At 40.8% G+C, this 13,619-nt stretch overlaps 1 protein-coding gene across 6 annotated transcripts in view; it reads left to right on the forward strand.

Moving 5' to 3' along the window:
- DCAF11 (DDB1 and CUL4 associated factor 11) overlaps positions 1 to 13,619 on the forward strand; it is a 148,948-nt gene that overhangs the window by 20,397 nt on the left and 114,932 nt on the right. For 3 of the 6 annotated variants that reach the window (XM_053702346.1, XM_053702347.1, XM_053702345.1), the window contains exons 2-6: positions 7,286 to 7,451; positions 8,553 to 8,680; positions 9,201 to 9,319; positions 9,844 to 9,899; positions 9,975 to 10,075. In XM_053702346.1, coding sequence (XP_053558321.1) covers positions 7,297 to 7,451; positions 8,553 to 8,680; positions 9,201 to 9,319; positions 9,844 to 9,899; positions 9,975 to 10,075 — 559 coding nt within the window. In that variant the 5' untranslated portion in view covers positions 7,286 to 7,296. The remainder of the gene's footprint in view (positions 1 to 7,285; positions 7,452 to 8,552; positions 8,681 to 9,200; positions 9,320 to 9,843; positions 9,900 to 9,974; positions 10,076 to 13,619) is intronic. The other 3 variants (XM_053702348.1, XM_053702349.1, XM_053702350.1) reach the window with 1 other exon arrangement.

Consider the following 13,619-nt stretch of genomic DNA (forward strand, 5'->3'; position numbering starts at 1 on the left):
AAAACCAGCGTTAGGAGCCTCTAACGCTGGTTTTGACGGCTAACGCCAAACTCTAAATCTAGGCCTAAGAATCTGTAGCATGTGTAAACAGGACAGAATGTATTATTTTTCAGATAATCAGCAGCATTATATGCGAGTCAGTGTAAGTGGGCAGGGTATAAGCCTAGATAAGCGATGCCAAGTAATTAGTACTTTGTTACCTCTACATCAGAAAGACAGTGAAACTGAAGGGATGATAGACACTTTGAAGGCTGATCATATATTTAAAAAACCTAATGAACAAATAACATATAACATGAAAATGGATATCTTGTCTCAAGCGACTAGTAGTAACAAAAATAGAACAATACAATATACATTCAGGCTAATGGCAATAAATAAGCAAGGCATTATATTACACCTGTTTCAGACATATTGTGGGTCCTTAGGGAAAGGAATCAATTTTCACAATCAACCCGGTTCTGAATTCCAACCTTTTGAGGTAAGGAAGGGAAGCTGTCTTGGTCGCTTTATTCTTTGATCATTGGGGTTCCATTCAGGGGCTTATGCACTTAGTTTAGGATTGGATGTCGCTGGGGTAGGAGGCGCCGCAGTTTGAAGACCCCATGAGGTAAGTAGGGCAAGTCTCTGAAAAAGAGTGGTAAAATTATAGGTTTGGTTGTCTTTGGTGACTTGGAGTTTTACAGGAAAGTCCCATCTATATTTTATTTTAGCAGACCTCAAAGCAGTAGTAACTGGTGAGTGTAATTTTCACTTCTGCAGGGTAAGAAAAGAGCGAGAGAGTTGTCTTCACAAGAAGATGCTGGGAAAAGGTGCGGGGATTATGACCCACTCAGATGCACTGAGTTGCAAACGGAGATGACACTAGATTGCAGTGTAGTGGGTCCTTTATTATTATCATCCGGTATTTGTAGAGCGCCAACAGATTCCGCAGGGCTGTAAACATAGTCGGTATACAGGATAGATTTTGTAGGGATCAAGTGAGTAGAGGGCCCTGCCTAGAGTTTCACTGTTGTAGTTGGCTCTTATGAAGGTGATCTGCAAACAGCTGGGCTCATAGGCTTACATTCTAAGGGGTTCAAGGGGAAAGCAATGGAGTTAGGAAAGGTTAGTGTTGGTTGTATGCATCCCTGAATAGTAGAGTGTTTTTTTTGTTTGTTTGTTTTTGGGGAGCGCTTGAAGCTGTTAAAACTAGGGGAGAGTCTTGTGGAGCGAGGCAGGGAGTCCCACACGATGGGGGCCAGTCTGGAGAAGTCCTGTAAATAGTAATGTGAGGATGTAACATGAGAGGAGGAGATCCTGAGCTGATCGAAGGGGACGGGTGGGAGAGTATCTGGAGACAAGTTCTGAAATGTAGGGGGGAGCAGTGCAGTTGAGAGCTTTGCATGTCAGAGTGAGGATTTTGTGTTTATTCATAGAGGCAAGAGGAAGCCAGTGAAGGTATTGGCAGAGAGGTGCAGCAGATGAAGAGCGACGAGTAAGGAAGATGAGCCTGGCAGAGGCATTCATAATGGATTGTAAAGGAGCTATGCGGCAGCTAGGTAGACCAGAGAGGACGGAGTTGCAGTAGTCAAGGCGGGAAAGGATGAGAGAGTGGATTAAAATCTTAGTTATATCTTGTGTAAGGAAATGTCTAATTTTAGAGATAGTTTTTAAGCTGGAAGCGGCAGGCTTTAGCCAAGGACTGAATGTGGGGAGTGAAGGAAAGATCTGAGTCAAGTGTGACCCCAAGACATTGGGCATGCGGGGTGGGGGTAATGATGGGATTATCAACAGTTATAGAAATTTTGGGGGTGAAGACATTGGAAGAAGGGGGGAAAAATAAGGAGTTTAGTTTTTGGAGAGATTTAGCTTAAGGTATATGAGAAAGGCAGTTAGTGACACGGGTTAGTAAGGAAGGAGGTAGGTCTGGTGCAGAGAGGTAGATTTGGGTGTCATTGGCATACAAATGATATTGAAACCCATGGGACTTTATTAAACCTAATGATGACGTGTAGATTGAAAAGAGAAGGGGACCAAGGACAGAGCCATGAGGTACCCCAACAGAAAGTGGTAACGGGGCAGAGGATGCTCCGGAGAAGGCTACACTAAATGTACGGTTAGTCAGATAGGAAGAGAACCACGAGAGAGCTGTGTCACAGATGCCGAAGGATTGGAGGGTTTGGAGCAGAAGAGGGTGGTCAACAGTGTCAAATGCTGCAGATAGGTAAAGGAGGATAAGCAGAGAGAAATGGCCTTTGGATTTTGCTGTAAGTAGGTTGTTGGTAACCTTGACAATTGCTTTCTCTGTAGAGTGATGGGGACGAAGTCCAGATTGCAGTGGGTCAAGAAGAGAGTTTAGCGTAAGGAAATGGGATAGACGTGCGTATACTAGCTTTTCGAGGAGCTTAGAGGCAAGAGGGAGTAGGGAGATAGGGCGGTAGTTGGATCGAGGGAAGGTTTTTTGAGGATAGGTGTGCCCAGTGCATGTTTTAGAAATGAGGGAAATATACCAGTGCTGAGGGAGAGGTTTAAAATGTGTGTGAGTATGGGGGTGAGGGTAGAAGAGAGGGAGGAGAGTAGCTGTTGGAGTCGAGGGGACAGGTAGTGAGGTGGGAGGACAGTCTAAGGGCAGAAACGTTGTCCTCGTTAACAGGTGCAAAAGAGCTGCGTTTTTGGATATTTGGGTTTTGGATGATTATGAGCTTTTAAAGGGGTGGGAGATTGGTAGTATGTTGAGAGCTGATTTCACTTCTGATGGAGTCAATTTTGTTATTGAAGTGGCTGGCACAATCTTGAGCTGAGAGAGAGGTTGTATTAGGAGGTGGGGGTGGGCGGAGAAGAGTATTGGAACGTGGAGAACATACGTTTTGGGTTAGAGGAAAGAGTAGAGATGAGATTAGAGAAGTATTGTTGCTTATAAAGATTAAGGACAGAATAGGAGTTCAGGATGAACTTGTAGTGAAGAAAGTCGGCTGAACTCCGAGATTTCCTCTAGTGTCGCTCAGCAGTATGGGAACATCTGCGTAGGTACCGTGTCAGAGTATGCCAGGGCTGAGGATGAGAGTGTGGTTTCTGGTTGGAGGGGCCAGATTGTCAATGACCGATGTAAGGGTGGAGTTATACTAGCAGATTGGTCAGGAAAAGGAGGTGATGGATGAGAGGAGAGGTTTGAGAGAGCTAGCGAGCTGTTGCAGATCTAATGACTTAGTGCTTCTGTGAAGTTTGGTGTGAGGGGTAGAGGGAGGGGGAGTTGTAGGTAGGGAAGTGATGTTGCAAGTTAGGAGATGATGGTCAGACAGAGGAAAAGGGGAGTTTGGTAAATTTGAGAGAGTGCATCGATAGGTGAAAGTCAGATCAAGGGAATTGCTATCTTTGTTAGTGGGAGAGTCAGTACATTGTGACAGGCCAAATAAGGAAGTGAGTTCAAGAAGTTGTTTTGCAGATGAGGCAGTGGGATTGTCAAGAGGGGTGTTGATGTCGCCAAGAATGAGGACAGGGGTGTCTGAGGAAAGGAAATAAGGAAGCCAGGCAGCAAAGTGATCTAAAAATTGAGTTAGGGGCAGTATATGACTGCAAAACGTATAGAGAGGGGAGAGAATAAACAAATTTGGTGTGCTTCAAATGAAGAAAATGTGAGTGAAGAGAAGGGCTGTATTTGTTGAAAGGTGCAACGAGAGGAAAGTAGAATACCAACTTCACCTCCTTGTCTATTGCCAGACCTAGGAGTGTGGCTGAAATGGAGACCCCCATGTGACAGTACAGCAGTGGATGCTGTGTCTGAAGCAGAGAGCCAGGTTTCTGTGAGAGCCAGAAGGTTAAGAGAGTGGGAGATAAGAGATCATGGATAGAAGTGAGCTTGTTGCAAACAGAGCGAGAGTTCCAGAGTGCACAAGTGAAGGGGGAGGTGGTTTTAGATGTAAGAGGAATGCGATTAAGGTTACCAGAGTTTTGTTTATGAAATCTATTGAAAGACACACAAGGATGTGAAAGGCTAGGAAGTTGTGAGGGACCAGGATTAGGGGAGATGTCGCCAGCAGCTAATATGAGGGAGAGTGACATGAGATAAGAAGCAGATTTGCAGTAATGAGACTGTTGTTTGGCTGAAGTGCAGGGGGGAGAGAGAGTGTTTAGGAATAGGTAAAGTTCATGAGTACAAAAGTAAGGTGAGTATAAGAGAGATGGGCTAATGAACAGTTCAGGTGGAGAAGGAGTAATTGAGTAATGTAGTTTGTTATAGAGACAAGAGGTAGCAAAAAGGAGTGTGAAGATATTGAGCATTATTATGAAAGTGGGAACCAAGTAAACGCATAAGGCACAGTATTACAGCAGCACTTGCAAAAGGATACAATGAGATACATAAAACACAGTATTACAAGAGTACTTGCCTTGTCTTGCCCAATCCTTGTTCAACTCTTGTATAATTCTTAAAATTAGTGCCTCACTTATAAAATGTTCACTTTGAAAATGTGAACATATGCTATTGTTAAAAAGTACACTGCATTTGTTTCTCAACCGCAGTCCTCAAGTACCCACAACAGACCATGTTTTCATTATAGCTGATCAAGTGTGCAGGTTAATTAATCAGCAGATGGGTGAGAACAGGTTGGTAACCATGGTGTTGCTGATCAGCTGATTACTTCACCTGTGCACTAGTTCAGCTATAATGAAAACCTGGCCTGTTGGGGGTACTTGAGGACGGCAGTAGAGAAAGGCATAATAAACCATAGATGTGTTGGGCAAAATGTGTCCCCTTACTGGGAAAAATTCCACCTGTGGAAGACAACTGTAAGCCCAGATGAAAGACCCAGATCTATGTGGAATAACAAAATGGTGTGTGTGTGGCCTGCTAAGGTAGTGCAAACAGGGCATCCAAGAAGTTCTCACAGAATCACTAAAAATGTAGACCAAAGGGCTATGTCTTTGCATCTGGACTGTCCTCCTGCAGAGAGTCAAAGCATCAACTACCTTCAGGCCACAACCCCAGACGTTACTGAAGAGAGGTCCGGAACTCTGCCTCAACGTGAATAGGTTGCAAACTAAAGGCTTTGCCAGTGTTGCTAGGTATGTAGCACTCGGTAACCTGTTCAGTTGACACTTTTCACAATCCAAGCACTATATTAGGGAGCCGGGGAGATCATCCACGGTGTCAACCCATAGGGAGCACGTCTCTCTGCAAGGGTGGCTACTTCACGCAGACCGTTATATGGCGCTGCAATGGCCCACGTATCCCTCACACTCAATGGGGCATCCTCATTAGATGATGCCTCCAGACAGGTCAGTTATGGAGTGATCCACTCTGGGCTGTGGTTGGCGCCAGCGGTAAGTATGCCACAGTGGCCGCTGCTGCTTTAGCGAGAAGTAGGCCTCAAGCAGTCACTGTGCAGACAGAGGTTTTAAAAAAAAAAAAAAAAAAAAAAGTGCAATGGAAATCAGGGAGAATAGAAATATACAAAATGATGCTAGAAATGTGGAACTCTGTCGACTCGCATTGAGATTTATGTGGAATACTATTTTGTCTTTCCTTTCATTCCTTCACTAACCCCTTTATCCTTTTCTTTTCCCCCAATACCCCGCCCCCCTTCTGCTGGCTTTCACGTGACAAAATATCCATAAAAATTAAATTGTCACGAGACTGTTTTCATTTTTATTCATCTTTATTTGTTTATCACACATTTTCAATTGTTATTGTTACTAAGTTATATACACATCATTTTCCTTTTCTCGTAACTGACACTTTATTTACATTAAAGAACTAGAAGAAGAAAAGGAAAAACTGAGTTGTGTTGTGCAAAGGACTGTAAGCTTCGGACTTTGATTTTCCATAATTCATGTTTCATATATGTTCATAATCATACTCAACCATATTCAAGGATATAAGACGTTGCAAAACAATATGGTCAAATATGTGAAAAGTGTAGCATTCTGCATGTCGCTTTGTACTTTTGTTGATTGTAAATCTGTGTACATCACTGGCTTCTGCTATATTCCGGAGCCTGTTTATATAACAAGCATTCAAATTGCTTCAGTAGATGAACACTATTTATATAATATTAGGATTCCACTGAGCAGAGCCGACATTAAACACCTCTACTCGCCATGCAAGTTGGCTCTGCCCCCTTCTTTATTATTATTATTATTATTATTATTATTATTATTATTATTATTAAAATTCCCCTGTAATAAGTTAAAAAAAATAATCTCTATCTCTGGCAGTAACTCAGTCTTTGCTAAATAACCCCTCCCTCAGGGCAGTCTGGCTCCTCCTCAGGGTCCTCTTATGTAAAAGGAGTCTGGCCATATGCGGGCGTAATGTTAAAGCTTAGTCCACCTATTATCCTAGAGGACACTGAAGAGGAGTCTAACTGCATTGGGGAATTATCTGAAAACCCTGTTGCTCATGAAAGATTGCGCACATCTACAAACTTTATTTTTTATTATAGTGTAATTTTAGTATTTAAAGATTTTGTATTTCATTTTTTAAAGTGATATCCTTTGCTTTGGGGGAGTTAATACTTGGGAGCGGTTGTGATTTAGGGTGCTTAAGATAGGGGGTATTTCTTTAGAAAGGAGGATAACTTTTAAAGGAGGGGATTTTTAGAGGGGTCCATTAAGGGTTAATTATGCTGTAGGTAGTCACAGTTTTGGTTAATTGTGGTTTTGTGCTAAGGGGCTGTGTTAGGGTTAATTGCAGTTGGGAGCTAATGAGTTAATTTGTTTCTGGCTGAAACACAGGGTCTGTCATAGGGCCTTGCAGTTAGGCATAGTTGCCATCAATGGGTCTGCAGTTGACTTGCAGTTGGGGGTCTAGGAAGTCATGGTTATATTTATTGACAGAAGAATAGGTTCCTAATTGTAGGGGATATAACACAGGCACCAGTGCTATAGTACTTTGGCCAGTGCTGTTTTTATTCATCTCTTATGTCAGCAGCCCAAGTATGTTCTGGTCCCTATAAAAGAAGCTGCTGCACAAAAAAACTGTGAATGCTACTTTTTGAATAGCAGCTAATTTTTAGTTTACATCTTCAATAATAATAATAGTAGCATTTAAGCATGATGCAGCACGCCCTAGTGGGATAATACAGTAAAAAAAAAAAATAAGCCTCAATATATATTGCCATTTTTAAGGTTTATCAGGAAAATAACTTGTACTTTAATAAAACCTTTATCATAGGAAAAATATGTAAGGAACAATTGTTAATGTGTGGAAGGTCATGTCTCTTTAAATAGTAATAATTACTGCCAAATTCAGTTTTATATAAATAACTTTTACATAATGTCTATAAAAAAAATTTCTACTGTGCAGAGTGATGGAGCATGGGAACGCGTAGTAGCAGCAGTGCAGGAGGTGGGGGAGCTCCTGGAGATTCTCCTGAAGGTTCCAGAAGCAGTTTAGGGTCTCAAGGACCACAGGACGATGATGAGGAGGAGAACGTTGACCTGGCGCAGGTACTGGCGTATCTTCTGCGCAGGTAACCACTTCCCTGACCTGTCACAGTTGCTGATTTGGACTGTACTTCTATAAAGGATAGCCTTTTTCTCAACTTCTATTCCAGTTTACAGCTTATCTTCAATGATGTCCACTCAAAACACCTTGTCACATTTTGCAAAGCTTACCAGCTATAGGCATTTTGAAAATCAAATATTTTTGTTTCAAAAATTCTGTATGTGAGCTGTATTTTCAGGCATATTCTAATGATCAGTCAGTAGTATCTAACAACTCTCCAGTTGCATTCTGGCTTGTGTGCAGCATTAAAGTATAACTCAGAAGCTCCTTATGATGCAAGTCAGAGCTGTCCTTCACCAGTCTAAGTCACTACAACATGTCACAATGAAAGATCGTGAGTCGTTTCTAGTATTACTCACTGAAACAGTGTCAAGTGGGCTGAGGCAATGTCACTAGTAACATAGCAGACTGAAGCCTAGAACATAAGGCTGGCGATTTCTATTTTGTTTCACTGCAATGCATCAAACAGAACTCGACTAAATTGAAAAATGCTTATTCCTTACCATTCTAGAAATCCAATGCATGGTTGTGTCAATCATTAGTTTTACCTGTAGTTTTTGAAATTGCATGATTTTAGAAGTATACATCTGTTCTAAAAAAAAGTGTGTTTATTTTTCTCAATGTCTGTATTCAGATAGAGAAGAAGCACCTTCATTTTTTCCCTGATTCCTTGCATGTATTAATAATATCTTATATTTTTCAGAATAAAATATATTTGCTTTTGTTAAATGGTCCCCACAGATCTAACAAACATTAAATTACTTTTAGACCTTTCTTCTTGAATCAACAATGTATGTTACTTTTTAACTAAACGCTTTAGCATTTCTTTACAAAAGGAAAAAAAATGACTAGTGATTTCTATTCACTTATGGATTTCCCTATCAGTGAACTGATATATCCAGTATGACCCCATATGTCAGAAATATTGCGCCCATTAATTTACACTTCTAAATCTATCTCCTACTGCTTCCCTTTTTGCAATCACACCCAACAAATACAGTAACCCTTTTCCAAGCTGTGTGTATGGGTTTTATACTGATACCTAGTGCCCTCTCTGTCCCATCAGAGGGCAAGTGCGCCTTGTACAGGGTGGGAGCCCTGCCAGTTTACACCTGGTCCAGTCTCTGTCCGATTCTGACGATGACAACGACAGTGCTTGGGAGGGCTGTCTGGGGGACCGCTACAGCCCCCCTGGTGAGTAATATCTTCATTCACACTGTTTACAGGTCCACCCCCCCAAGCAAGTGCATGTAGTTTATTGTACCCTTATTTACTTGGATTTACTTTCCCAGATATTATAAAAATGTACCCTCAAGCAGATAGTAGGTAAAGTGTTTACCATTCATATGGTACCTACGCACTAAACAGTCTTTCTAGATAATTATAGAAAATGTTTTTCTTCCACACACTGAGCCCTTATATAACTGTACCTTATTAGTGGATGCTCACTATGGTTTGTTTGTTTGTTTTTAAGATAACATCTGTGATACACATTTTATATTATGTCTTGGGGCTTTTCACTGAGTTTTCTAGGAAGACCTTTCATAAAGGGTGCACTGTTCCTGTATTTATTTTTATTTTTGGTAGGTGGGTATGAAATTCCTGGGTCATTTTAGTTAGACATAAGTTGTCTTGAGTGGGTTGTTTTGTCTTTTATCTATAATATGGAAAGATTATATCTGACAGCTTTATATTTTTTTTTTTTCTCTTACAGTTGATCCAACACCAGACACTGCTGTTCTAGATCAGAACCAGATCAGAACTCAGGTTCTGCTAGCATCAGGGAGACTTGGAACACAGAATGAGCAGAGCATAACGCGCTTGCTTCTAGAGGTGTGACATCCTAACATACATATATCAGGGCCAAAACTACCATTGGTGCAAATGCTGGGGGGCATAGTAGCCAGTATACAGAGGCATGTGTGGTCAATATCTGTGTATAGATACCCACATTATTATACAGTACAGCATGTTCACTATTAGTATATATAATATATATATATATATATATACATACACACACACACATTATTATTATTATTCCTATTGCTTATTACTGCTACTTTGGGGGGACAAAACACGTTTTGCACCAGGGCCCTCTGCTGATTATGTCTGCTACTGATGTACATTACATCTGAAACTGTAGTTGACAGGTCATATGCACTTCACATAATATACACACTCATTATACATGTGGTACTGAATGAGTGATCGATGCACCTCATAGATGCCATGCTACTGTACATGTAAAACTATTAAACATTCATTATGTAACGTCCATTTTATTGTCTCTAGTTATATCTCCTAGTTTTGTTTTTTTATTGTTTATTGGATTTTTTTTTTTTCTTTTCTTAAAGAGGGAGAGAGGAAGATGTAGATTTTCCCCTGGTGAACGATCCCGGGTAACATCTAAGTAAGTGTGGAAAAGGTTCTGTAATTGTGCTTGATATATCTTAATTAAACGTAATGTGTTTCTCTTTCCTTGTAGCTTCCTACCAAACCATGTGTGTGCCACAGACTCGTACTCCCAGAAGGCTTTTTGTGGCGTGTACTCCCCTGACGGAACAATCTTTATGTCAGCCTGCCAGGGTACATTGTATATCGCTCTTCTGGGTTTTCTATAATTCTGAGCCTGCTTACTTTTCTTGACTTGAAATGACATTGACTCCTTAATGACACAGACATACCCTGTACATTGTGCACCCTTAAGTGTTTTTGGCCCTGTAATAGCGCAGTTCTCACCAAGAGTGTTGATACGCTCTATTACAACATGCCCAACCCCTTCAACAGAAAAACTGTGTTTACTCTTTTTAAATCGTGACAACAAAAACTACCCAAATGACCCTGATCAAAAGTTTACATACCCTGGTGATTTTAGCCTGATAACACGCACACAAGTTGACACTTGTTGTCATTATGATTTAAAAAGCGTAAACGCAGTTGATTGATAATAAATGGCTTCAGCCAAAGACTAACCATGAGTGAAAGTAAAGTTTTTGTTTTATCATTCATATTCTCTGAAAAATGGCCAAGAAATCATAAACTCTGCCAGGGTACAGTTACGAGCACAACTGTGTATGTGTGTATATATGTGTGTGCGTGTGTGTGTGTGTTGCCTGGTGCACTACCATAGAATAGACAACCCAAATAAACTGAAAATCCGGACCGGATGCTGATCCTAACTGATTCCCAAATAATGTAGGCTTATGATCAGATATATACCCCCCCCCCCCCCTTTGAAAATAATCACATTTTGTTGCTTTGCAGCCTCAAATGAAGACGGACACATTTTGTTGTTTATCCAGTTGTAATTACTCGGTGCAACTTATAACATCTAAGTGAAAGATATAACGCCAACATGTCAGGCAAAAATAAAGACAATTCAAAAACAGAATCACTGACTTGTAAAAAGGATCACCCCCTTGTGTCAGTATTTTGTTGAACCACCTTTTGCTTTAATCACAGCCTTTAGTCTGTTGGGATATGTCTCTACTAACTTTGCACATCTAGACTTTGCAATATTTGCCCACTCTTCTTTGCAGAACTGTTCCAGTTCCGTTATATTTGATGGTGACCATTTGTGGACTGCAGTCTTCAAGTCATGCCACAGATATTCAATGGGGTTTAAGTCTGGGCTCTGTCTAGGCCATGCAAGGACATTCACCTTTTTCTCCTTCAACCACTGTGTGGTTATTTTTGCTGTGTGCTTTGGGTCATTGTCATGTTGGAAGGTAAACCTTCTTCCCATTGACAACTTCCTCGCAGAGGGCAGCAGATTTTCCTCAAGAATTTGACAGTATTTTTCCCCATCCATTATTCCTATCCTGAAAATGTGCTCCAGTGCCTACTGCAGAGGAACACCCCCATAACAGGATATTACCACCTCAATGCTTTACTGTAGGTATGGTGTTATTTGGATGGTGAGCTGTATTGGATTTCCTCCAGACATATCGTTTTGATTTAAGTCTCATCTGACCATAACACCTTTTTCCATGTGGCCTCAGAATCTCCTAGGTGTATTATGGCAAAGCTGAGTCGTGACTGCATATGGCCTTTCTTGAGGAGTGGCTTTTTTCTTGCAACCCTCCCATACAAGCCTGTTCTTATGCTTGATTGGTGCCTGTTCTTATGCTTGATTCTCCAGTAGGTCCATAATTGTATAGGCCCCTAATGTTGCTAGAAATATGCCATCAGGATACTTCATGTCAATGTTGTATGGTCTGTATCTATTTGCTTCAGTTAGTTGCTTGGTGGTGCTTCCACCAACTGTCCCTATGTTTGCCCCTGTGTCTATTTCAGCAGCAGTACCCAATGATATAGTTTGTTTTATTCTTGGTGGTGCTCCTATATGTCTTTGTGTTTGCCATGATCTTATTAGATTTACTGGTTTGCAACTACATTTTGTATTAGCGCTGCAGAATCTGTTGGCGCTCTACAAATAACCAATAATAATAATAATTTCTCCAACATTGGTGTGTCCGGTCCCCGGCGTCATCCTTACTTGTGGGATATTCTCTTCCCCAACAGGAAATGGCAAAGAGTCCCAGCAAAGCTGGTCACATGATCCCTCCTAGGCTCCGCCCACCCCAGTCATTCTCTTTGCCGTTGCACAGGCAACATCTCCACGGAGATGGTTAAGAGTTTTTTGGTGTTTAAATGTAGTTTTTATTCTTCTATCAAGTGTTTGTTATTTTAAAATAGTGCTGGTATGTACTATTTACTCTGAAACAGAAAAGGATGAAGATTTCTGTTTGTAAGAGGAAGATGATTTTAGCAGACAGTAACTAAAATCGATTGCTGTTTCCACACAGGACTGTTGAGATGAAGTAACTTCAGTTGGGGGAAACAGTTAGCAGACTTTTCTGCTAAAGGTATGACTAGCCATATTTCTAACAAGACCATGTAATGCTGGAAGGCTGTCATTTCCCCTCATGGGGACCGGTAAGCCATTTTCTTAGTCAAACATAAAAGAATAAAGGGCTTAAAAACTGGTAGACATTTTTATGGGCTAAAACGATTGCTTTATTTGGGCATATTATGCAGATTCTAGCTAATAATTGGCATTATAATCTTGGGGAACGTTTAAAAAACGGCAGGCACTGTGTTGGACACCTTTTTTAGTCTGGGGGCCTTTCTAGTTATATAGCTGGGACTGTATTTTAAGGGTTAAAGCTCTGAAATTTGGTGTGCAATACTTTTAATGCTTTAAGACACTGTGGTAAAATTTTGGTAATTTTTGAACAATTCCTTCATACTTTTTCACATATTCAGTAATAAAGTGTTTTCAGTTTGAAATTTAAAGAGACAGTAACTGTTTTATTTTAAAACGTTTTTCTCCAACATAGGTGTGTCCGGTCCACGGCGTCATCCTTACTTGTGGGACATTCTCTTCCCCAACAGGAAATGGCAAAGAGCCCAGCAAAGCTGGTCACATGATCCCTCCCACGCTCCGCCTACCCCAGTCATTCTCTTTGCCGTTGTACAGACAACATCTCCACGGAGATGGCTTAGAGTTTTTTAGTGTTTAACTGTAGTTTTTATTATTCAATCAAGAGTTTGTTATTTTAAAATAGTGCTGGTATGTACTATTTACTCTGAAACAGAAAAGAGATGAAGATTTCTGTTTGTATGAGGAAAATGATTTTAGCAACCGTTACTAAAATCCATGGCTGTTCCACACAGGACTGTTGAGAGGAATTACCTTCAGTTGGGGGAACAGTGAGCAGTCTTTTGCTGCTTGAGGTATGACACATTCTAACAAGACGATGTAATGCTGGAAGCTGTCATTTTCCCTATGGGATCCGGTAAGCCATTTTTATTCAGTCAGTAAATAAGGGCTTCACAAGGGCTTATTAAGACTGTAGACATTTTCTGGGCTAAATCGATCATATTTACACATATTTAGCCTTGAGGAATCATTTAATCTGGGTATTTTTTGTAAAATAATATCGGCAGGCACTGTTTTAGACACCTTATTCTATAGGGGCTTTCCCTAATCATAGTCAGAGCCTCATTTTCGCGCCGGTATGGCGCACTTGTTTTTGAGAACAGCATGACATGCAGCTGCATGTGTGTGGAGCTCTGATACATAGAAAAGTCTTTCTGAAAGCATCATTTGGTATCGTATTCCCCT

The sequence above is a fragment of the Bombina bombina genome, chromosome 2, assembly GCF_027579735.1.
Source record: "Bombina bombina isolate aBomBom1 chromosome 2, aBomBom1.pri, whole genome shotgun sequence".
Lineage (NCBI taxonomy): Eukaryota > Metazoa > Chordata > Amphibia > Anura > Bombinatoridae > Bombina > Bombina bombina.